This window comes from Natator depressus, chromosome 7 (assembly GCF_965152275.1).
Source record: "Natator depressus isolate rNatDep1 chromosome 7, rNatDep2.hap1, whole genome shotgun sequence".
In the NCBI taxonomy this organism is placed as follows: domain Eukaryota; kingdom Metazoa; phylum Chordata; order Testudines; family Cheloniidae; genus Natator; species Natator depressus.
Window position 1 is genome coordinate 107984378 of NC_134240.1, and position 24564 is coordinate 108008941.

A 24564-nucleotide genomic window follows, 5' to 3' on the forward strand; every position below is an offset into this window, starting at 1 on the left:
CATTCTTTGCTGGAGAAACTACAGTGTAAAGGGTGGATGTAAAATGAATCTACAGGGCTGAATAATGCTTCTTTATGTGGCACTGAAAAGTTGACAAACAGAATAGGAAAATATTGCTGAGCTTGAAAGAGTATATTCTTGGATATCAGTAGTAGGGTGGGCTGGTGAGCAGCCCAAACCACAAACAGAAGCCAATGTATATTTAATTAAAATATGTAATGTATGTGTCACTTGTCGTCATAGATCATAAACTTTATAAGGCAGGGACTGTCCTCCTGTTTGTGGAAAGTGCCTACATTTTGGAAATTCAAATAATAATTCTTAATATTGATGTATTGGGAGGAGAGAGTTGAGCAGGGGATGGCTTCCTGGCTTCTTATACTGCCATTCTCACCTCTCTGATCACCATTTATTGGAGTGAGTGGGTCTGTTGAATGGCCCTTCTCTTTCGGGTCCTCTCTGTTGCATCTGTGAAGAGACTTTGAACAAGGATTTCTTTGTCTCATCCCCTCTCCCATCCAGCTAATAGGCAGAGAAGGTGAATGTGTGCCTCAGTAAAATTGGGGTATGCTTATTGAACCCTTTTCTGAAGAGCCAGATTGCCATGTGTGTGGTGAGTGGGCTGAGCAGAATTTCAGAAATGAGGCAGCTTAAAAATGGCTAATTTGGCATTCGTTAGGCATTAATAGAGATTTCCCTCCTGGCTATCTAGGCAGAAGGCTTGTGGGGTTCCTTTGGCCTGGCAGCCCTAGGTTCAGTTTTCTGATGGACTTCGTCCCAAAAAGCTGAAAGCACTAAATAAAATCGTATAATTTTTAGTGGATATTTTGTTGGAAAAAATGTAATCTGTAATGGTCGTGGCCATGATAAAAAAAATAAACAAGACATCTATTTCTGTTGTAGAGGCTTGACAGATTAATTTTCCCAGTGTGAAAAACAGCAAAAATTATTTATTGCACTTGTGGATGTGTCTAATTAGACCGTGACAGTGAGAGAAGTGATCATTCCTGATATTGCACTTACATAAGTTGCTGTAGTTGGGGCATTATTTGTTACGCTTTCCTTTTTCAAACTAGTAGTCAAAATTGTATTAAATATGAACATCTCACTTTAAACTCACTAATTTGCAGTTATGATGGTCATTACTTTTCATCATGATTCTCTGTAACACAGAATCAGCCCTACTTCTTATCAAAATGGGTTTATTTAGTAATTTTTTGGTAATGTTTTATCATGTTGCTCTAATGGCTTGCACCAGGTTTTAAAACTGCATAGAAATAGATGTGTGGTATTCTAGCAGTTAACTGTTCCCCTGTGGTAAGTGTGCAAACATCTTTAGCCATGACATGTCTGTCAAGCCAACTAGCTGTCAAACTTGGAAACACTCTAGGCATTCCTCTTACTTTGAATGTCCATTTAGTATCTCAGTTTAATGAAGAGCCATATAAATAAGAAGCTAAATTCTTAAAACTACCAAATAATTTATTGTTAGTGTTTTGTGTGGAGTCGGACACTGATTATTAAATTATAAAATTTAGTTAAAGAACTTTCTTTCTGCAAATATTGGACCTTAAAATTCTAAAGTGCAACAAAACCATCTCAAAATAGTATGACTAGGTAATGTTCATATGAAAAGGTCATTGCTTCTACAGCTGTATACATTTCTAAAAATGGTCAGAATTACTTTTAGTGCTAGGAAACCAAACCTGGCATAGCACAGAATTATGCCAATGAAATTTTAGCTGTTGTAAGTCTTCTGCTTTCAAAGCGTCTATGCTCCATCCCTACCACAATGTCAGAACAAGTCTCCATACACTGCCCCAAACGGTCTTTTCAATCCATGAAAACGGGTTTAATCATTAACGCCATTGAAAATCAATTAAAATTAGCGGGAGGTAGGTGTCTAAATAGCTTTTGAGGATCTCTGGCTAAGGCCTTGTCTACACTGGCAAGTTTGTGCTCAGTAAAGCATCTTTCTGCTAAGCATCTAACTCCCGGGGTGTACACACTGCCAAACCAATTAGTGTGCAGAAATGGTGCAGATGCAGCGCTCTTAAAAAAAACCCACCCTGATGAGAGGCGTACAGCTTTCTGCGCTGGGGTTACAGCGCTGCGGTGCCAGTGTAGACACCCTGGTCAATTGCAGTGCTGTGATAGGCCTCTGGGAACTGTCCCACAATGCATGTTCTCACCTCTCTGGTCATTGGTTTGAACTCTAGTGCCCTGCCCTCAGGGGAGAGGATGCTGTGCAGTCCCAGCTGCGCTCCAGCCATAGGAATTATGATATCTACGGACGGATTTCACGATGCATGACAGAAAGGGGCCATGACCGGACACATTGCAGTGTAGGGTAAAAGTGAAGGAGCTGTGGAAAGCATACCACAAGGTGTGGGAGGCAAACCGCTGCTCCAGTGCTGCGCCCACGAGCTGCTGGTTCTACAAAGAGCTGGACGCAATACTCAGTGGCAACCCCACCTCTACTGTGAAGGCCCCTGTGGATACTTTGTTGGCTTGCATGCCAGTCGAGAGTGGATTGAGTCAGGAGGAGGAAATCTTGGACGAAGAGGGGGAGGGGGACCCAGAGGCAGAGGATGACTCGGGGGCCAGAGATGCATGCAGCCAGGAGCTCTTTTCTACCCTGGAGGAACCTAGCCAGTCACAGCAGTCGGATCTTGGCGAAGCGCAAACAGGAGAGGAGGCCCCTAATAAGTGGATCTGATTTTGGGAATTGCTGAAGAGAGTTGTCGGGGGCAGGAGGGTTGCAGAAAGCAGGCTTGTCTCCCACTGCATGCCTAGTCTGAGCGGCGGAACAGGCTGTTGATAGACTCCCTCACTTCATGGGAATCTCCCTCAGAGATCTCCAGGAAACTCTCGTGGAGATACTGGGCAATCTGCTGCCGCAGGTTCCTTGGCAGAGTTGCGTTGTTTCTTGCCCCATTAATGGTAACTTTCCCTTGCCACTTTGTTGTCATGGCGGGGTGGTGTGGGGTAGACCGGGGACCATTGCTGCACACAGATGAGCCGTATAGGGGCCAGGGCAGAAGCCGCAGGCTTGGAGAAGACCCTCCCTTGATTCCCTGCTCACCCTCAGCAGCGAGATATCTTCCGTAATGATCACCTCCTGTGGAAAGTGTGGGAACAGGAATGATCATTAGGTCCCCACTACAGTGCTGGCTCTCCCCAAGAGCCATGTGCCTAGTGTACAACAGGGTCCGGGAAGAGTGATTTACCCTGCCCCTGTGGCTACTCACCATTTTGCGGATCTTATGGCTCATGTGTGCTTGCCTGGGGTCAGCCAGTTAGTGATAGGTGTGAGAGTACTGGCTGTGTTTTAAAGCACTGAATCAGTGTTGTCTGTGTTGCAAACAATACTGCTTCTGTAAAATGTTGCATTTAAACTTCACAGAGATGACCTTGGGAGCCCAGCCTCCCTCTTTATTGGCGGAAGAATGGCTGCGCAGAATTAGAAAGCGGCCAAGAACAACTAAGGAGGATTTTCTGCTTGAGGTTATGATACACTCTGCTGCCAAGAAACAGGAATTGAAGGAGTGGCGGGACAGTGAGAAGAGGGACCGAAAGGAGAACGCGGCACACCAGAAAGAAGCTACAGAGCGGCTCTTAAACGTTATGGAGCGCCAAGTGGACATGCTCCAGGCGATACTAGCTCTTCGAACCGAGCAGCTCCCTCCTTTGTTTTTGGACCATTTGTTGCCTTTCTGTCCGGCATGGTCCTATTTAACATTGGACCATTGGATCCTGAGTACAGTAACAGTTTGTTACACCCTCTACTTTTTATGCACCCCTCCCTCCCACCCACCATCCCGTCCCTCTTCAGGGACCTTTCTCACGAGCAACTCCTTGCCCAGAGGTGCAATTCCTCCTACGTGTGGGGGCTGTAGAGGAAGTTTGCCGGGACTCGAGAGGGAAGGGATTTTACTTCACATCCATGAACTCGGAGCCTACCTCCAGGGGTCCTGCTTGTGAGTCACCTAGCATGGAATGGACGTGAGCAAGAACTCTAAAAAGAAAAAACGGTTGTTCTTCGAGATGCATTGCTCATGTCCATTCCATGACCCACGATCTTACCCCTCTGTTGGAGTTACTGGCAAGAAGGAACTGAGAGGCTGCGGGGCCCCTTACATCGGCGCATATGCGTGTGACTCCAGAGGTGCACTAGAGCTGCCCTGCGGATACCACTAAGGGAAAAATTTCCGGTAACAGTGCACGCAATGCGCGCACACCAAGACGTGTTGCTCATGTCCATTCCATGCTAGAAGAACAACAGTTATGCAAGGTTAGTAACAGTTTTTTACTTGAATGAATTAGATTAGTGATTTTTTTAATGAAGTATTAGATACTGAGGGTCAGAGAGCTGTATCTTTTTTCCTCCGCATATGAATAAAGAATATTTGATCTGCAAGTGCTCTGCAACAAAAAATGGGGCACATCTGTGCTGGATATCATACTATTGAATTAGCAGCATGGTTATTGCTATTCAGTTGGGTGATAAAGATGACAGCCTAAAGCGGCACAGTTGCCAACAGTTTTATTGCACAAGGAAGAGGAAAAGACTTTTTGTATCTGTAGATGAAAATGTGAAATATCCACCCTGTAACGAATCTTATTTTGATTGATAAATAATTTTAAAAAAGATTCCTATTCTACACTCTAGATGGCTTTGACAAAAATTTACATAATACATATACAAAATCAGCAGCTTAATCTTCTCCTTTCTCTTAAAATACCCACCCAAAGCAAGTTAACGTAAAAATACCTCACCTTCTGCAAGCATACCAGCCTATAGCTATTTAATCCCTAAGAAAATAGATTAATTTCCAATATGCTCTGAACAAAGTTAAGTTATTTCAAGTGAAGGGAGTGAATTCCAAACTTGAGAGACGCTCATAGATAATGACTTTCCAGTAGCCTTCTCTTCTTAGAGCAAGGGAGTGCTAGCTCAAGTACCTCCACTGGTTACATCCAGAGGCAAATCCAAGGTGTGCATCCTGGCAAACTGTAGCCTCCAAAAAATATGAAAGCTCCCAAGAGGGAAAGACTTCCATTGTAATTGAATGCCCAGACTTATTGTCTGGGGAGAGTTCAAAACCTCTGATGCAGCACTTCGAGATGTCTTTGCTATACTTTTACGGCCTTGGTTTTGCACAAATAATTTGTGAACCTCTACCCACAGCCAGTCACACTGTAGACAGTGTGGATAGGGAGAGAGGAAATGCCTTGTGGCAAAGAAACTACATGAGTCAGTGGGAACTGAGAATGCAGAATCATAAAGTATCTTTCTGTTAAGAAAAATGAACAAAAACGAAGACCCATTATTCCATAACCAAACCCCAGCTGTCCAAAAGCCTTTTAATAAAACAAGAGGAGGCAGGAGCCATGTTCACATTCTTTAGTGGTGTACTCAATCTTTCCTTTATCCTGAATGGTCTGGAGGTTTCAAATATTTTTTTTTCCCCTGGTTCTTGATATTTTTCAACTTTCCCGTAATGATCTTACCCAAGCAGTTGAAACAATTTCTATAGATATTTTGCATGGTTTTTCATTTCCCTTGCATACAGATATTTGTGTGAAATCTTTTTAACTTTTTTTTCTCAGTATCTCACTTTTCTGTTTAGCATGTTTCTTCTATTACAGTTCATTAGTTAAAGGACAACCAGAGTTTAAAGTCTTTCATAATTGCCTCATCTAGCTGTAAAAAGGTAGTTGTCGTACTTCACTATTTCTTCCATGATTCAAATGGCTGAATGGATTTTTTTGTTAATATTTTCAATAATAATTTGTTTCTGGACTGAGACCAAGAATGAGAAATTTCAGCCAGATCAGACAGTATCTTTTATGATAGTTATAACCGACTGAAAATAGGGATTTAAAATAGAAGTGACATTTCTACTAGAGCCCCTGTAGAGAATCATTTTAATGAAGTCTGATTACTTGACTGTCTGAATGGGTCCAAGATCCATTTCTTCTTCTTAATTTGCAAAGTCTATGCAGTTATTTAGACAAATAGTCCCACTAGAGTCGTTGGGGCTATTCATGTGAATAAGGACTTACTGCACAGAGTCCTTACTTTGAAACAAATAGCTCATTGCAGTCCAACAGTTAGGAACAACCCTACAGTAAAATACCATTGAACTTAAAATGTAAGGAAAGGAGGGAAAAATTTAATGAGGCTATGGACTTCCTTTTAGGCACCTAAAGAGTTGTTGTGAATCACTGTGGGGAGGAAATACTTTTAAAATTATGAAATACTCTTCATAGTAATTTTTTTTGTTTACATTAGTTTACAGGGGAAAGGAGGGGGGATATTGTTTGATAAAGAGAGTGAAACTATTGTCACTTTAAAGATAGCTTTTTGGAGGTGAACGGGATTTAGCTGCTCAGTGCTTTGCTGTCAGACACCCTCGAAAGCTTATGCCCAAATAAATCTGTTAGTCTTTAAGGTGCCACCAGACTCCTTGTTGTTACTGTCAGACACTGGCTGCTATCAACTGTATAAGGGCCAGTGTGAAATACCAGAAGAATAAAAATGAAGATAGGCAGCTTGGCTCCGTTAATTTACTCGGCATTAATTATTTGAAACTGGCAGTTACTATGCAAGTTAAGGAAACCTAAGGCTCCTATCCAACGAAACCTTAAACACGTACATATTCAAGCACATAAATATTCCCACTGAAGTCAGTTGGCCTTCTTTGTACTTAAAATTAGATGTGCTTTAGGGCTTTGGATCAGGACCTAACACAACAGTTTCTTCCTTTGTTATAAGGAGATGATGGTCACAGTTCTTTACTCTGCTCATTTTTGTGTATTCATTGTATCAGAGGAACTCCAGAGACACCATAATCAGATGGAGTTTTATGACACTTGGGTTGTAGTCAATATTCGTCATGGGCATTTTTAGAGCCCTATATGACTGTTTCATTAGGTGAAATTAAGGTATATTTTAATCTTTTTGGGAGAAATAAGCATTAAATAAAACTCCAGGACACACATTAATGGGAGATCAGATATAATGTATTGGGCAGAATGTTCAAATATGGTAAAACAATTTATTATGTCTTTGATTTTTTTCTCCTTTTTTTTTTTTTTGATGAAAGTCTTATGTGAAATTCGCATGGCCAGATAAGGATAGAGATGTCCAGTGTGAGAGTTTTCAGAGTAACAGCCGTGTTAGTCTGTATTCGTAAAAAGAAAAAAGAAAAGGAGTACTTGTGGCACCTTAGAGACTAACCAGTTTATTTGAGCATGAGCTTTCGTCTCCTGTTTGACACATCCCTTGAAGTGGAAGTTTCCTTTTAAAAAACTTTACTTAGGTTATAAGAAATCTTAAAAACTGGAAATGATCTCAATAATAAAATAGCACAGACAGACACAAAAATGTACCTTGGAGACCATAGTTTGGGGTGGAGAAGTGGAAGGGAACATAATTTAGAGGAAGCAGAAATACTGTCCGCTTGGAAAATGAGATTTGATGGCACACTACTTTCAGCAAATATGTATGTTTGTGCATAAATGTCTCCTAAACACTGTGTATGAAAAAGGAGTCTTCAGAGCTCATAGTCACCTCTACATACTCTCCTCATTTGCATTTTGTTCCAAGAGTAGGTTGGGTGGGCCTGAGAATTGGTCCCATAATCTGTTTTTAATCATATGTTTGTTACACTTGTTCATTTTGATCCTATATAACTCTGTCACTTTTATTACAATGTAGCCAAAAAATCTCTTTTATTCTTTTGTGGCTTTTGATTTGCCTTTTTAACGTCTTTACTTCTGTTTCCATGTAACTGGGTTCTGACTGTGAAAATTAACACTTTTTACGAATTTACTAGCCATATTAAGAAAAAAAAGATTGCTGGAAAACCTTGCCCTGTATGGAATGATTGGTTTTGAACATATTAGAAGTAGCGTTAGTGTGTCTTTATGAAAATACTGGTAACAGTGAAATCATCTTTATAGAAGATAAGAATTCTGGCTTGTGAAGATGAGACAATATTTGAGGTGTAGCTAAATAACCGCACACCTAACCACGGGAATTAATATAATGCGGACCATTCTGAGTGAGCATTAAGAGTCAGTGTGGCAGACCCGCTTGAGAAATGTGCATCTCTCACTGCCACTGCATAGGGTTTAACCACTGTTGCAGTCCTCACACTCTTCTGAGCATAAGAACTACCTGCTCCTACTCGCACTGTGGGAAGGAGATGGGGCAGGGGAAGGCAAGTTCCCTGTTAAACTTTAATAGCAAACTTGACTGGCCTTGGAGAGTAGCAAACCCCTTAAGAGTGGTGCTGTTGCTTCTGCCCTAGGAGCTTCATAAGGCATTATGCCTCACATCACCTCCAACTAAATGTCTGATCATACTTCCCTCACACTGAAAAACTCAGCAAAACCCAGAGACACAGTTTCTTATATGCCGAGCAGTAGCTTAATGTCACCATAATGTCTAAGAGGTAGATCCTAAAAATGGATCCATGCAGGCACACTTCAATACCCATACAGATTCATTGTCAGGATCTAGCCCTGACAGACTAAACCTTTCAAAAGAATGTTTGGATGCTTAGTTAAATGTATATACTTGGTTGTGCTAAATACTGGTTTATGCTACAGGCATGCTGGAGGTATAATTGGACATATTTGTCAGAGTAATGACAGATTTCTGGGGGGGAACTGGGTGTTGTAGCCTAAGTTTTTGCTGGGTGTCTTGGTGGAGGTTGTTCTAATTCTAATTGGAAATAGGAATTCTGGATTAATATGTGACTTGCTCCTCTTGGACTAAGTGTCGCATCCTTTATAGCCTTGGGAGTTTTGAGTTGAAAGTGTAGTCCATGGTGTCCTACATTTGTGTCTTCCTTTGTGTTAAAATTACTCCTTCCCTTTTACTGTTTCTTGCAGGCCAGCCCTCCAGATCTGTATATTGAAAGATTTAACATAGCTCTTGGACAATATATGGGAGCATTGCAGAGCATTGTGCCTCTTTTCATATATATGGTAAGTTTAGAACATTCTTTTTTTTTTGAATAGACTATGTCCATGCACCTTGAGGTGTTAACTGAAAGTGGAAAGAGATAAGTGCAACTTTAATGACTTATTTTCTTACAGAATTTAGTATTCATTGTTGCTTTTGCTGCTGGTATCACACTTACGTTCAAATCTAGGAAGATAAGAAAAGCAATGCACTTAAATTGAGAGTTGTTTGCTATTTTTCTGCCTTGCCAGTGTCTTCACAGCAGAAAGATTGATATTTTTTTTGTATCGACAGCAAAAAATCAACTTTTGTGTAACTTTTTAAATGTATTGCGAGTTTGGCCAGCTCATAGGCTTGTTGTATGTTGGCCTGGTAGTTTGGGTGCATTATGGAAAAGGTGATTTCTCTTTTTAGGTTCCATGAGTTCTCTAGGCCTACAATGGCTTCTTGAAGTCATGTAAGCGGGAGAAACCACACAAACAAAAAAAGCTAAAAACCCCACCATACGGTCTCGGAAGTATAAATAGCCATAACGATAATGGAATTCGGAGCATCAGTTGCACCAAACGATTTTGTTTGCAAAGCTTACGGTTCGCAAGTATTTTTGCAGAAGTTCTAAACTCATTGAACTGTAACTATTGGTTTTATTGATTTTTCTAAATTCCTGCCTGTGGAGTTTTTAAGCTCTTTGATACCTATGCAGAAGCTTATAATAATTCTGTGGGAACCTGTTAGAGCTCCAAGATTTATAGTTTTGTAATAAATAACTAAAAACAAAAATTGCATGTGATCTTATCAAAAATAGTTTATGCATTGGACTTCATTTAAGAATATGAATAGAAGGAATATTTCACATCTAGATCAAGAAAAAACTTAAATAAGATTTTCAAAAATGTCTTATACTTTTAATTTCATCTGTTTTAAAAAAATTCTTTGCTAGATGCAAAAAAAACTTTGTTAGAAGGGGGAGTGCATATGCATATGCGTGTGTTTTAATTCACTTGCCACAATTTTAGCTAAGGGGTCACTCCTGTATCTTTATTATAATCCTGCAAATTATAAAAGGAGATGGGGATTCTTCAGTCCCCTCCACGTGGACCAGTGAGTAGTGGAGCCAGGGACCATGATGAGGAGGTGAGGATTCTCCAGTCCTCTCCTTGGGAGCAGGTACTGTCTATTTTGCCCAGCGTAATCTCTTGTACCAACCCCATCGGCCCCCCACCCTGCCCCAAAAAAACAACAAAAAAAACCCCAACAGCCCCCTCCCCCAGATTCCCCAGAGATCTACTTGCTGGTGAAGGGATGAGTCAGTTCAGTCCCTTGAGATGGGATATGAATAACTAGGCAGAGATGGCTATACTTCTTGATTTACCAATCTTTGTTGCAATGAGTTGGCTCTCAGGAGTGTGCAATGCTTCCTTTCTGCGTGCTATGTGAGAATCAGTTGCATTATCTGTATATGCTTTGAGCTGTCCTTTGTTCATGATTTAGAGCCCATAGCTAAAATAATATATTCTTAATGTTCAAGTACATGCTTTTATCACCAGGAGGTAGGTTTATTGTGTAAAATCCTGGACAAAAGCTGTATTTAGCAGATTACATTTGGGCATTGCAGTAATTTTATTCTCTTATTCAGTATAATAACTTCTATTTAATCACAGGTTCTGATTGCTCCATAGGTTTCCCCATCCCATCTTTGTCATAACAGTGTTATTTCATCTGGTGGTCATTTCTTCTTGATGTGAGGGGAAACGTCTTTAATTCTGGTTTCAGAGTAACAGCCGTGTTAGTCTGTATTCGCAAAAAGAAAAGGAGTACTTGTGGCACCTTAGAGACTAACCAATTTATTTGAGCATAAGCATCGATGAAGTGAGCTGTAGCATGCATCGATGAAGTGAGCTGTAGCTCACGAAAGCTTATGCTCAAATAAATTGGTTAGTCTCTAAGGTGCCACAAGTACTCCTTTTCTTTAATTCTGTTAGTTTCTTGATAGAGAGTTTTTGAGAGTACAGTTAACACTATCTGAAAATAGTGAAAACAAGAAACTGTAATTGTAAATCAAACTGTCAGAACTTACTGATTAGACACTATAGATGAGGGCTGTGTAAGCAGTAAACAGGCAGATGGTAACAGAATCTGCTTTTAACTCTGTTTAAAAAGAAAAATATAGATTCTTCTTCGAGTAGTGTCCTTGTGGGTGCTCCACTCTAGGTGTGCTTGCCTCTCTGCGCTGCTAATCTGAGAACTTCAATAGCAGTGTCCATTGTGCCCGCACATACATTGTCTCTCCTCGTGCTCTGCCAGGAGGCTAGCCAGCATGCATGGCCTCCTCAGTTTTCTCAACCGCCCCTGGCTAGAGATGGAGCCATTAGCAGTCCATTAAGACTATCATCTTAATTTACATACCTATGATTAGTTAGTTTCCTAGTTGTAGTTCTAGTTGTTTTTCTACTTTTATTTTATCCTTAAAAATAAAATTTAAAGAAGATTTTATTTTTTCTTCCGGCCTTTTCTCCCCCAATGGGGACCTTTTCCCTCAGTGGGGTATGCCTAGTTCGCTGAGCTTCAAGAATTGCCTCACTTGTAAAGAGGTGATCCAATTGTGAATAAGCATTCTCAGTGCATTCACTGCCTCAGAGAAAGCCACGTTTAACAAAAGTGTTACCTTCGCCAACAACTCTGGCCAAGATCCTGCAAAGACAGAGAACTCCGCCAGAAGATTATCTTCATGGAGGCAGCTCTCCGACCCCAGTTTCCTGATAGATGTGAGTCTTTCCCCCAGCCTTCTACATCTAAGGGGTGTGGACCCCTCTCACAAATCATCTAAGAAGACAGCAGGAAGCCCCCATAATGAGCGCCGAGATAGCTGCAAGCGATCACCGTCTCGCTCAGTATCTTCGGCACTGAGGCAATCTCAGTCCAGCACCATGGCTCATGGAAACCGACAGCAACTGGTACTGCTGACAGGCCCACGGACCCAATGGGTATGGGCACTGACTCATCGACACTGAAAGACAGGAGTAAGCACTGTTCTAAAAAGATGCTCCTAGTATGCAAGTCTGCATCGGTACCACCAGTGATGGCTCGCCAGGCACCAGAGCGACTGGTGCGGGAAAGATCTCTGTCCCGCCGGCACCACCACTCCTTTTTATATAGCAGTCATAACAATGTTATGACTTCCGCATCACAAGTCCCCTCCTCTGAGTACTGAGACCTCTGCACCGAGCCTTTACCAAGCATGGGGAGTATCCCTGCTGCCATGCCATTCCCCTCTGCTCTCTAGCGAGGGTTCAAACAGTGAGCCTGAGGAAGTGGTGTTGCAGTACTCCTCCCAAGCTCCATATGGTGCTCATTACCAACAGAGCCCCAGGATATACCCACAGATGGTCCCATCACCACCATCCTGGTATGGCTATCCATGGGTGCCACTACCAGGTTCTATGCCACCACCACCACCTCAAAGGCCATATTGGGATCCTTGGGTGTGCACTGCCATCATGCCTCTTGACCTCTGAGCCTCGTCCGAGAACCCTTGAGGCACACTTCCCTCGGCCACACTGTCCAGGGCTTCTGAATTGCCTCAAGACTTAGAGGAACAGGAAGCCAGTACTGAAGAGGAAGTGATACCAAGGACCGTATCATCCTCCTCCTCTTCAGACAAAGCTGTCATGTGTTCACCACCATCTTTGGCAGACGACTTTCGTCCCTTCAGGAGCTAACAAAGAAGGTGGCTGATGTGCTCTAGATTCCATTGGAGGAAGTTAAGGATACCCACCATCAACTCCTTGGTACTTCATTCTTCGGCCTCCTCAAAGATCACCCTCCTGATTGAGGCCATTTTAGACCTGGCAAGGGACTGTGTGGCACACCCTGGCATCAGTGGCCCCAACCTGCAAGCGAGCGGACAAAAAAAATACTATAGCCCTGCCAAGAAAGCTGAATTCCTATTCTCCCATCCACCACCCAACTCCATCACACCGTCAACTCCCGTGGTCGACAACACCAGTCAAGAGCTTCTCCTATGACAAGGATTGGAAGTGCCTTGATCTGTTCGGTAGAAAAGCGTACTCAGCCACTCTACAATTTCGTATTGCCAACTACCAGGCCTTCACGGCAAAATACGATTTCATAAATTACTCAAAATGGAATGATTTTATTGAAAAGATGCCAAAGCACATTGTGACTCATTCAAGGCCATTATCCAGGAAGGCCAATTAGTGGCAAAGATGTCACTGCAGTCTGCCCTCAGTGTAGCCAACACGGCAGCTAGCTCCATCTCCACGGCTTTGGTGATGCAACGAGTGTCATGGATCCATTTGTCAGGCTTTCCGAAAGTCCACGTGCGAGGACCTTTCCTTTGAGGGCATGAAGCTCTTTGCCAAGAAGACTGATGCCTCCCTTCACACTCTGACAGACTCCAGGGTTACCCTCTGGTCATTGGGTATCTATATACAGGGACAAAAGAGACTATTTAGTTCCCTGTCCCAACATAGACCACAGGCATCTCAGTACCAACTTCACTGCCGCTACGAGTCACAAAGAAAGAAAGGGAAATTCTCTAAATGCAAACCACCTGGCCCACAATCTTCTTCATAGCCCTCTATGTCTAAGCACTACTTTTGATGGGCAGGTTGAGGCACCGTTAGACCACTCCCCCTGACACAGCTGACCATCATTCTATCCCCATTTGGCCACCAATTGGCAGCATTCCACAGTGCCTAGGAATGCATAACATTGGACCGATGGGTCCTAGAGATCATTCAAACTGGGTACTCCATCCATTTTTACCTCCCCATTCCTCTCCACAACACCCTTCCCCATCCATCTTCAGGGACCCTTCTCACGAGAGTTTACTATGACAGAAGATAGATCACCTCCTCCGGTTAGGATCCATAGGACCAGTACCTAACATCTATGAGGCAAGGGGCTCTACTCTCGTTATTTCCTAATACACAAAAGGAAGGGAGGTTGGAGACCCATACTAAATCTCAGAGCTGTCAACAAGTTTGTCAAGGCTCAAAAATTCAAGATGGTCACTTGAGCAACGACAGGAACAGGGAGACTGGTTTTCGGCCCTCAACCTCCAGTACACCTATTTTTATATCTCAAACCGACCAGCTCACAGACGGTTCCTCTGGTTCACTCTGGGTCACAACTGCTACCAATACAGAGTGCTCCCCTTCGGGCTATCATCAGCCCACAGAGTATTCTCCAAGGTTCTCAGTGGTTGCTGCTCATTTACGTTCTCAAGGGATAGTGATCTACCTCTCCCTGGACGATTGTCCTCTCAGAGCCCAATCTCTTTGAGAGGCTCACCAAGTCACTAAAGCTACAATACACTTTACAGAACTGGGCCTACAGATCAACACCCAGAAGATAATCCTCGCTCCAGTGCAAAGCCTGGCATATATAGGGGCTGACCTTGACTCGTCATGGGTCAAAGCCCTCTTATTCCAACACTAGTTCCTATCCCTAGTCACACTCATAGACACTGTTCAAAGCAGCCCACAAATACCAGCCAGAGTCTGCCTCCAACTCTTGGGGCATATGGCAGCAGGCCCAGCAGTTGTATCACATGCCAGGCTTCACATGCGATGTCTCCAAATGTGGTTCATCTCAGTTTACAGACCAATCAAGGACAGACTGGACAAATCCCTGTTGCTACCCACCAGGATCAAAAACTCCTTAAACTGGTGGAAGGACCCAGACAATGTTTGCAAAGGGATCCCCTTCTCACAAACATCACTGTTGTTGCTCCTCATCACCAATGCTTCACTCATAGGGTGAGCCGTGCATCAAAACGGCCTCCCAATGCAAGGCAAATGGTCGCCTTAGGAGATATCCCTCCATATCAATGAACTGAGAGCGGTCAGGAAAACCTGCACCCATTTTCTCCCGCTGCTCACAGGATGACACACAGGCCAAGTTATCTGTCAGGATCTTTATGTATTACATCAATTGGCAGGGGGGAGCTAGATAGCCCTATCTATGCACAAAAGTGATGAGCTTATGGAATTGGGACATCTCCCACAACATTATACTGTCTGCAGCGTACCTTCTGGATACACAAAACTTGATAGTGGACAGTTTCAGTTGCAAATTCCCACACGACCATGAGTGGGAGGTACACCCAACAGTACTTCACAACCAGTTCAAGTGATGGGGAGACATAGTCTACACACCTGTTCGCCACTCGCCTGAAAAAGAAATGTTCACACTACTGCTCCAGAGCGGGGATGGGACAGCACTTGTTGGGCGATGCTTTCCTCCTCCCTTGGCATAGGGACCTTCTCTACCTCTTCCCTCCATTTCCCCTACTGTTGAAGGTCCTGCTGAAAATAAAAAGGGATGGAGTTCATGTCATTCTGATTGCACCTAGTTGGCTGAGTCAGACCTGGTACCCTTACGTGTGTCAGCTCACAACGTACTCACCAGTCTCTCTCCCGACCATTCCGCACCTCTTGTCATAGAACAAAGAACATACCCTGCATTCCAACTTGGGGATTCTCCACCTCAAGGCATGACTCTGGCTTGGTTCCAACACCTAAAAAGCTCCTCCTGTTCAAGAGAGATACAAGAGTTCTGTTACACAGTAGAATATCCTTGACATGTTGTACTTGTACTTGGGGGGAGGGATAGCTCAGTGGTTTGAGCATTGGCCTGCTAAACCCAGGGTTGTGAGTTCAATCCTTGAGGAGGCTATTTGGGATCTGGGGCAAAAATTAGGGATTGGTCCTGCTTTGAGCAGGGGGTTGGACTGGATGACCTCCTGAGGTCCCTTCCAACCCTGATATTCTATGATTCGATTCTATGATACCTGCAGAAATGGTCCAGGTTTCAGATTTGGTGCATGTCCCAACACATCTCTCCAAATGCCATACATACACACTCCACAAGGTCGATCTCCTCATCCATCACCTTCCTCAAGAATGTCCCTATCTTTGAGATCCGTACAGCGGTGACGTGAGCATCAGTCTAAACTTTCGCAGAACACTGTGTGATCACTGGGACTCTGCCTCCTATGCCATCTTCGGCTCCACAGGACTGTTATCTGCAACTGACCCAACTCCGCAGTCCCAGCCCTCGAGAAGGAATACTGCTTGGGAGTCGCCTACAGTGGAGCACCCATAGGGACACGACTCGAAGAAGACGAAGAAGTTACCTTGTGCAGTAACCAGGATTCTTCGAGATGTGTCCCCCTATGGGTGCTCCACAATCCACCCTCCTCCCTATACTTCAGAATTCTTGTCTTGACTCTGCGGTAGAGAAGGAACCGAGGAGGGTTAGCCTGTGTGCGCTGGCTAGCCTCATGGCGCAGCATGTGTGGGCCCAGTGGACACTGCTACTGAAGTTCTCCAGTCAGCAGTGCAGAGACGCAAGCACACCTACAGTGGGGCACCCAGAGGGGAAAAACACATTAAAGAACCATCACTGCATAAATAGGGCCCTACCAAATTCACTATCCATTTTGGTCAATTTCACAGTCATTGGATTTTTAAAATAATAAATTTAATGGTTTCAGCTATTTAAATCTGAAATTTCACGGTATTGTAATTGTAGGGATCCTGGCCCAAAAGGGAGTTTGTGGAGGGGTCACAGGGTTCTTGTTGGGGGGAGTTGTGGTACTGCTATCCTTACTTCTGTGCTTCTGCTGGTGGCAGCGGTGCTGCCTTCAGAGCTGGGCAGCTGGAGAGCGGTGGCTGCAGGCTGGGATCCCGGCTCTGGAGACAGAGCCGCTGCCAGCAGCAGCACAGAAGTAGGGGTGGCCTGGTAGGGTATTGCCACCCTTACTTCTGCGCTGCTGCTGGCAGGGCGCTGCCTTCAGAGCTGGGTGCGCAGCCAACAGCCGCCACTCTCTGGCTGCCCAGCTCTGAAGGCAGCAGAGACATAAGGGTGGCAATACTGCAACCCCCGTAAAATAACCTTGTGACCCCCTCCTGCAACTCCCTTTTGGCTCAGGACCTCCAATTTGAGAAATGCTGGTCTCCCTTGTGAAATCTGTATAGTATGGGTAAAAGCACACAAAAGACCAGATTTCACAGTCCATGATGCTTTTTCGTGGCCGTGAATTTGGTAGGACCCCATGCATAAAATGACATAGCTTCGCTTCCTAATTATGACAGGTTTCCGAGTAGCAGCCATGTTAGTCTGTATCCGCAAAAAGAACAGGAGTACTTGTGGCGCCTTAGAGACTAACAAATTTATTTGAGCATCAGCTTTCGTGGGCTACAGCCCACTTTATCGGATGCATAGAATGGAACATATAGTCAGAAGATAGATATAATATAAATACAGAGAACATGAAAAGGTGGAGTAAGAGGCTAATTAATTAAGATAAGCTATTGTCAGCAGGAGGAAAAACAAAAAAAAAATTTTGTAGTGATGATCAAGATGACCCATTTAGACAGTTGACAAGAAGGTGCGAGGATACTTAACATGGGGAAATAGAGTCAATATGTGTAATGACCCAGCCACTCCCTGTCTCTATTCAAACCCAAGTTAATGGTATCTAGTTTGCATATTAATTCAAGCTCAGCAGTTTCTCCTTGGATTCTGTTTTTGAAGCTTTTCTGTTGCAAAATTGCCACCTTTAAATCTGTTACTGAGTTGCCAGAGAGGTTGAAGTGTTCTCCTGCCGCTTTTTGAATGTTATGATTCCTGATGTCAGATTTGTGTCCATTTATTCTTTTGCATAGAGACTGTCCGGCCAGCTTATTATCACTACAAAAGTTTTTTTCCTCCTGCTGCTAATAGCTCATCTTAATTAATTAGCCTCTTACTCCACCTTTTCATGTTCTCTGTGTGTGTGTGTGTATATATATATATATAAAAATATATATATCTTCTTACTATATGTTCCATTCTATGCATCTGATGAAGTAGGCTGTAGCCCACAAAAGCTTATGTCCAAATAAATTTGTTAGTCTCTAAGGTGCCACAAGTACTCCTGTTCTTTTTCCTAGTTATGGTTTTCTTCAAATATTTGCATCGTGGGCCATGATTCTATAATCTGATCTGTATGGGAATGTTCTAGCAGCCGGGCAGAACTTCAGTGACTTCAGTGGGACTCTGCATGGATGGAAGGGCCCACTTGGATGGATCAGATTGTGGGACTGGGGCCACACCCAGTGGCCAGTGTTTAAAAGAAGGTACTTGTAACTTAAAACAGGAATAAACGAATGCCTAGAAAGCTTCATATGTATAGTATGAACCTAAGTTACTGTTTAGCTTTTACTTTCCTGCTTTGGATTTTCCCTATCCTGCATCGTTTTGGGTATAAAGCTTCCTTGTTCAACGGTCATATATGTTGCCATTCCTGAGCTGGTCCCTATTCAAATTTTGTTTTTTGTCAATTTTTTCTTAGATCTTGATATGTATTCCCTTCTCCCCCACCCTAAAAAAAGAAAACACTTATGTATCAGCATCCCCTTTTAAAATAAAGCAGTCTGATTCAGATGCAGGTAACAAACACTTATACTTAACTGTACATTCTCATAGTCTTTAAATAGATGTAGCAAAACCGTTGGCAGATCTATCGTTCCAGAACAAACTGTTCAGCTAAGTGGTTAGTGCATTGAAAAATTTAATCATTACCATGAATTGCCTTTTCTATATTGTCAAGTTGCATTCAAGTAGTGTATTTTGAAAGGATAACAGTATTCGTATTTAACCCCCACTCCCCCCACGAAGGAGTCAAACAACCTTTTTTCCTGAGAAATCTGTGGTACATCTTGAACGTGTTTTTGTTCCTGAGCTCCTTGGCTTGTCTCGGCTTGTCTCCCCAGTATGGCCTAACAGTGTATTTTGCTGTGGTTTGAATGTGTGTACCCACTGAAGTCAATAGCAAAACTCCTATTGACTCCAGTAGTATAGGATCAGGTCCCATGACATGTATGGGAGGATTGAAAATGTAGGAAGTATGTATGCTTGATCAGCTCAGTGTGTTTTCCCGCATATCCTGTAAGGCTCATCTTTATGAGGTGGTGGTGGTGGTAGATTTCTGGAGAAGGGATTGTTGCAGGAGAAGGAATTCTCATTTCTTCCTTTTGCTAAGAGCTGTCATTTATGGTTTTAAGGTTGCTGTTGGTTTACTCTTTGTTTAGGTGTGCTTTTAGGCTGGGCTTTTCTAAGGATCTTAAAGAAGCTAAGCACCTAACTTCCACTGAAATTCATTGGACTTGGAGTCCTCTGAAATCCCAGCCTTCTTGTGCAACTAAACAAAGATCTAGCCAGCAGCAGCCTACATCTGAACTCTTTTGGCTCCTTTGAAAATCCCAGCTTTAAATAATTATCCAGGGCACCTAGAACTTAGGTGCATCTTTTTTTAATAAATCCAAATAAAAATAGGATTCACTTCTGGATGCTTACTAAGGGTTTACTGCACAACATGCTGTGGGACATAAACTGTGGAATTCAAGTTAAACAAACAAAACATTTCCTGTTACTCCCTTAAATTTATCATTTTGGAATATTCTCCTATTTTTGTCTAGACTTTGATTATTCCTTTCTTACATGGTTTTGTCCAAATTATGTCATGGCTGAGTCCCAGCAGTTGAAAACCCGTTACATCTCATGTCATGAAGTCAGTCTGAACAAAAGTGTTGGCCCTTCTGGTTTTGACTGCTGAATTTCATCACCACTGCAATTCTTCTCAAATATTAGCATTCTTATTTTGGCACCTCCACAAACCTTGATGCTCGCTGGATGGAGAATATATTGCATGGATGGTAGTAAAAGTGCTTTTCTTTCACATTTCCCGGTTCACCTTAGTAGCACTAACTCAGGTTCACATTTGACATTTTAGTTGCAGTTATCTTTTGCAAAAAATCTGCTGGTCCCTTCACTAAAGGGGGTAGGGTAGAGAAAACCCTCCTCCTTGGCCTTTCTGTACTGAAATATTTATCACTTACAGGATAACTACATTTGTGAGAAACAGAAAGTGGATATAGCATGTAAGCAGCATTTCCAAGTAAACAAATAGATAATTTATATTCTGTAATATTGCCTGTATGACAGGGTACATACAGTAATATTTTCTGTCACAGCATTATAGAAATTAGAGATACAAAAGCCATCTAATCTTTCCCCCTTGTTGTTTCAGCAGTATTTCCCCCCCCCTCCCCAACTATATTCTGTGATGCTTTTCCAGTTATAAAACTTAAGTAATGGCATTTCCACCACTTCCCAAAGAGCGAGAGAGCATGTTGTCTGTCTAATTTGTTTAATCATGGCCGAGACAGACTTATTAGAATGCTTTGACTATCTTTCCCCCGCTGTCCCAGTCAGATCTGTTGTTTTCTCAGCTCGGTGTCTCACCCCACCCAGACAGAAATAGTTACTGCTGTGCTTGTTTCTGGCTGTCAGACATCAGCATGGAAGGGAGGCTCTGTATAGATAAATCACTTTAACTGGCTCTAGTCAGCTGGCGAAAAAGATAAGTAAATCTGACATTGCAAATACCATTAATGTAGTACTTTGGGTCTAGCTAGAATTAGAGTTTACAGTGGCCTAGCTAGCTGATGGCTCCTATACTGGAAAAGCACTATATGTTGCATCATTGGCTACATGCAACTATTTATTGGGAAATTTCAGGGAACAAGGAAATAAGGTCTGACAAAGGGCACACTTGTTAGAGCATGAATGCACCAATCTCTTTTAAAGTTCAGCAAAGGGTACATTTGAATCTGATTTATGCATAATTTCTGTATTGTAATGCCATGACTAATATTAATTCCACCAGTTTGCACTATTAATTAATGTATTTAGGAATGTTGTACAGGATGTGTCAAATCATCTCTCTGAAGTTGTCAATGTGAGCCATGAATGTGATTTGATAAATACCTAGACGGTACTAAACCACCTTGTACTGTAAAAGACATCACTGGAACACTGCATCATTTTTCAAAACTAATTGGGACACCTACTAAAATTATAAAAATAATGGGATCAGATTAAAGTCATAACACCTTTTTTAATGAAGTATAAAAGACGTGTGATCTTTTATCATTGCTAACCTAATTAAAAAGAATGAAAATGCCAATAGCTATAGAGAAATTCTGAGTGTTTTCCTTAGGAAAACTGTAGAACATAATTCATAGTCCAAATCAAATGCAGTACCTTCATGCAGTAAGAAGACCCCTCCCCCCCCCAAAAAAAAAGTAAAAAAAAAAAAAAAAAAAAAAAGCCACCATGGCTAAATAGCACAGTAAAAGAGGCATTTAGAGGCAAAAAGGCATCCTTTTAAAAATTGGAAGTCAAATCCTACTGAGGCAAATAGAAAGGAGCATACTCTCTGGAAAGTCAAGTGTGAAAGTATAAGAAGGCAAGCCAAGAAAGAATTTTGAAGAACAATTAGCTAAGGACGCATAAACTAACAACACATTGTTTTTTTCAATGCATCGGAAGCAGGAAGCCTACCAAAAAGACACTAGGGTGATTGGATGATAGAAGTGCTAAAGGAGCATTCAAGGAAGACAAGGCCATTGTGGAGAAGCTAAATTAGTTATTTGCATAGGTCTTCACTGCAGAGGATGTGAGGAAGATTCACACACCCAACCATTTTTAGGTAACAAGTTTGAGGAACAGTCGCAGATTGAGGTGTCAGTAGAGGAGGTTTTGGAACAAATTGATAAATTAAACAGTAGTAAATCACTAGGACCAGATAGTGTTCACCCAGGAGTTCTGAAGGAACTCAAATATGAATTGCAGAGCTGCTAACTGTGGTATGTAACCTATCATGTAAATCAGCTTGTGTACCAGATGACTGGATGGTAGGTAATGTATTGTCAATTTTTAAATTTTAAATTTAAAGGAGATCCTGGCAATTACAGGCCAATAAGCCTAACTTCAGTATCGGGCAAATTGGTTGAAACTATAGTTATGAACAGAATTATCAGACATGTAGATCAGTGGTTTTCAAACTTTTTTCAGTTGTGAACCTCTAAAAAAATTTAAAATGGAGGTGTAGACCCCTTTGGAAATTCAACCTATGGTCTATTGACTCCTACCATAGATGTCTTGGACTGAAAACTGACTGAACAGAATTCAGCTATAAATGTTGCACGTGCTCGGCACAGCATTTGACACGGCATGAGAAAGGACGCTAAACTGTGGGTTTCTATGGTTCTAAATGTTTGTTGCCTTTATCAAAATCAATTGGATTTAGGTATTTTTGCAAACTTTACCAGCATCGTTTGAGCAAGGAACCAAGGTGCTTTAAAACACTTAATTGTGGTAAATTAAATCAAAACAAACACTTCAACATTTCAGGTTTTTTTCCTAAACTCATTTCAAATTTAGGACTGCTGTTAACATAAATTACTAAACAAAATTGAACAGGAGTACTTGTGGCACCTTAGAGACTAACATTTATCTGAGCATAAGTTAGTCTCTGAGGTGCCACAAGTACTCCTGTTCTTTTTGCGGATACAGACTAACACGGCTGCTACTCTGAAACCTAAACAAAATTGGTGTTTCTGAAATATGATCGTGCAAAAGAAATCTGTTTCTGGTCTATTTAATGTATTGCAGATTATGATTAGAGAATAGCAAGTGTATTCTGCTGTAGTATTTCACATTTCCTTTCCTCCATGGTTCTGCTGGGATGGTTGGTTTAAACTCCTAGTAATCTGCAGTGAGATTTATTCCTGGGAATAGTGTGTGTTGATTGGTGCTCCTTTTTTTGCTTGCTAACTGACTCTGTGGCAGCAAAGCAAAAATATTGTAAGGTTAAGTGTAAAGAGTGGTTGTGTAGTGGTGGTTTTCTCTTGGAATAGTGAATTAAAAACCGTGTACGAAAAAGACTAAACCAAAAACTTAAATCTGCAGGACCTCCCAACCAGATCATAATTTCAAAGTCAGTCAATTTTGTTCATAAACTATTTGGCAGTCTTTAATGAAGACTTGTATAATCCTCATGAAACTACCAGTGCTGGCACAAAATCTGCTAACACTCCCTTGCCATGAAGCTGATGAAAAACACTTCAGATGTTTTTTATACACATGCACCCCCCCGCCTCACTCCTGTCCTTCAGAAACAAGTAAGTGAGTAGAATTTTGCGGATAATAAATCACATTTTAAACATTTGGTGCCTTTGATAAACACATTATTGCTATAAACATGATATCGACACCTACATTGGTATTGTAGTCTGTTCAAAACTATCATTAAAATAAAATGTATTTTGCAGATGCAAACCTCAATTCTGCAAACACGCATGTGCTTAACCTTAAGGATGTCTCATTGGCTTCAGTGGTGCTACTCGTGCTTAACTTTAAGCATGTTGCATGTTTGTAGAATCAGGGCTTGTTTGTGTAATATGAATCAGATTAGCAAGTAATCTGTTTAGAATTCAAACAATAGCATTATTACAGTTTTTAAATTTGGACTCCATTCGGTGGTAAAGTATATTTGCTTAGTCTGCTATTGTAAAGTCAAATATAAAAACCTTTGTCTGTATTGTTTTCCAGAATAAATTTTACATAGAAACCAAGCTTAACAGAGACTTAAAAGATGACCTTATAAAGCTGTTTACGGAACATGTTGCAGAAAAGCACATTTACAGCCTAATGCGTAAGTAAATTTATTGGACTTTTCTTAAAATGGGGGGCAATCAGATTCTGTTGCCATTCTGGGAAACTATAATATTTTCAAGTGTAGGTTTTAGGAGAAAAAGCAGAATAGATAGGAACAAAATGGCAAAGAACTAGAGGATTTAAATACAGATTCCAAGAACAGTACTTAAAATAAGATTTAAAGATAAGGGAATGGGTGCCATACTGTGGGTTTTTTTTGGGTCTTCCAGTAAAAATGCAGTGTAATAAGGTTGGTTATTTATAAAGGTATAAATTTAGTAATGTTCTAGGACAGTGATTCCCAGACTTGTTCCACCGCTTGTTCAGGGAAAGCCCCTGGCGGGCCGGGCTGGTTTGTTTACCTGCTGCTTCCGCAGGTTCGGCTGATCGCGGCTCCCAGTGGCCGCGGTTCGCTGCTCCAGGCCAATGGGAGCTGCTGGAAGTGGCGGCCAGTACATCCCTCGGCCCGCGCCGCTTCCAGCAGCTCCCATTGGCCTGGAGCAGCGAACCGCAGCCGCTGGGAGCCGCGATTGGCTGAATCTGTGGACGCGGCTGGTAAACAAACTGGCCCAGCCCGCCAGGAGCTTTCCCTGCACAAGCGGGGAACCACTGTTCTAGGAGGAAGAATGAGGCATATTAGTGCCAAAACAACAATTAAGCTTTCACAAACATCATTTTGTGTAGATGTCACTGTTGTCCAAGTACTTCATGCTAAAGATGTCCATCTTACGATTATGAGGACATAATATTTTATTGTCCAGCTGCCTATGCTCTTTTCTAGTTTCAATATCAAAATGCTAAGTAAAATGTGACTGGTGTGGTGTGGTTGGAGGAATCAAGTGCCCAGGTGTGAAAGAGGGTGTACAGCAAGATGAGAACCACATCTCCCTTCCCACCCCACCAATTAAGAAAAAGTTGGGGGATGGACAAAGTAGTGGCTAGTGTAGCCTTCATTTTTATTTAAAGTTAATTTTAGTGATGTTATATTACACCATTGAGGTGTAATGGTG

At 42.0% G+C, this 24564-nt stretch overlaps 1 protein-coding gene across 2 annotated transcripts in view; it reads left to right on the forward strand.

Annotated features, from left to right (window-relative positions):
* Positions 1-24564, forward strand: part of CACUL1 (CDK2 associated cullin domain 1) — an 82030-nt gene that overhangs the window by 27537 nt on the left and 29929 nt on the right. For both annotated transcript variants that reach the window (XM_074959260.1, XM_074959259.1), the window contains exons 4-5: positions 8908-9003; positions 23450-23552. In XM_074959260.1, coding sequence (XP_074815361.1) covers positions 8908-9003; positions 23450-23552 — 199 coding nt within the window. The remainder of the gene's footprint in view (positions 1-8907; positions 9004-23449; positions 23553-24564) is intronic.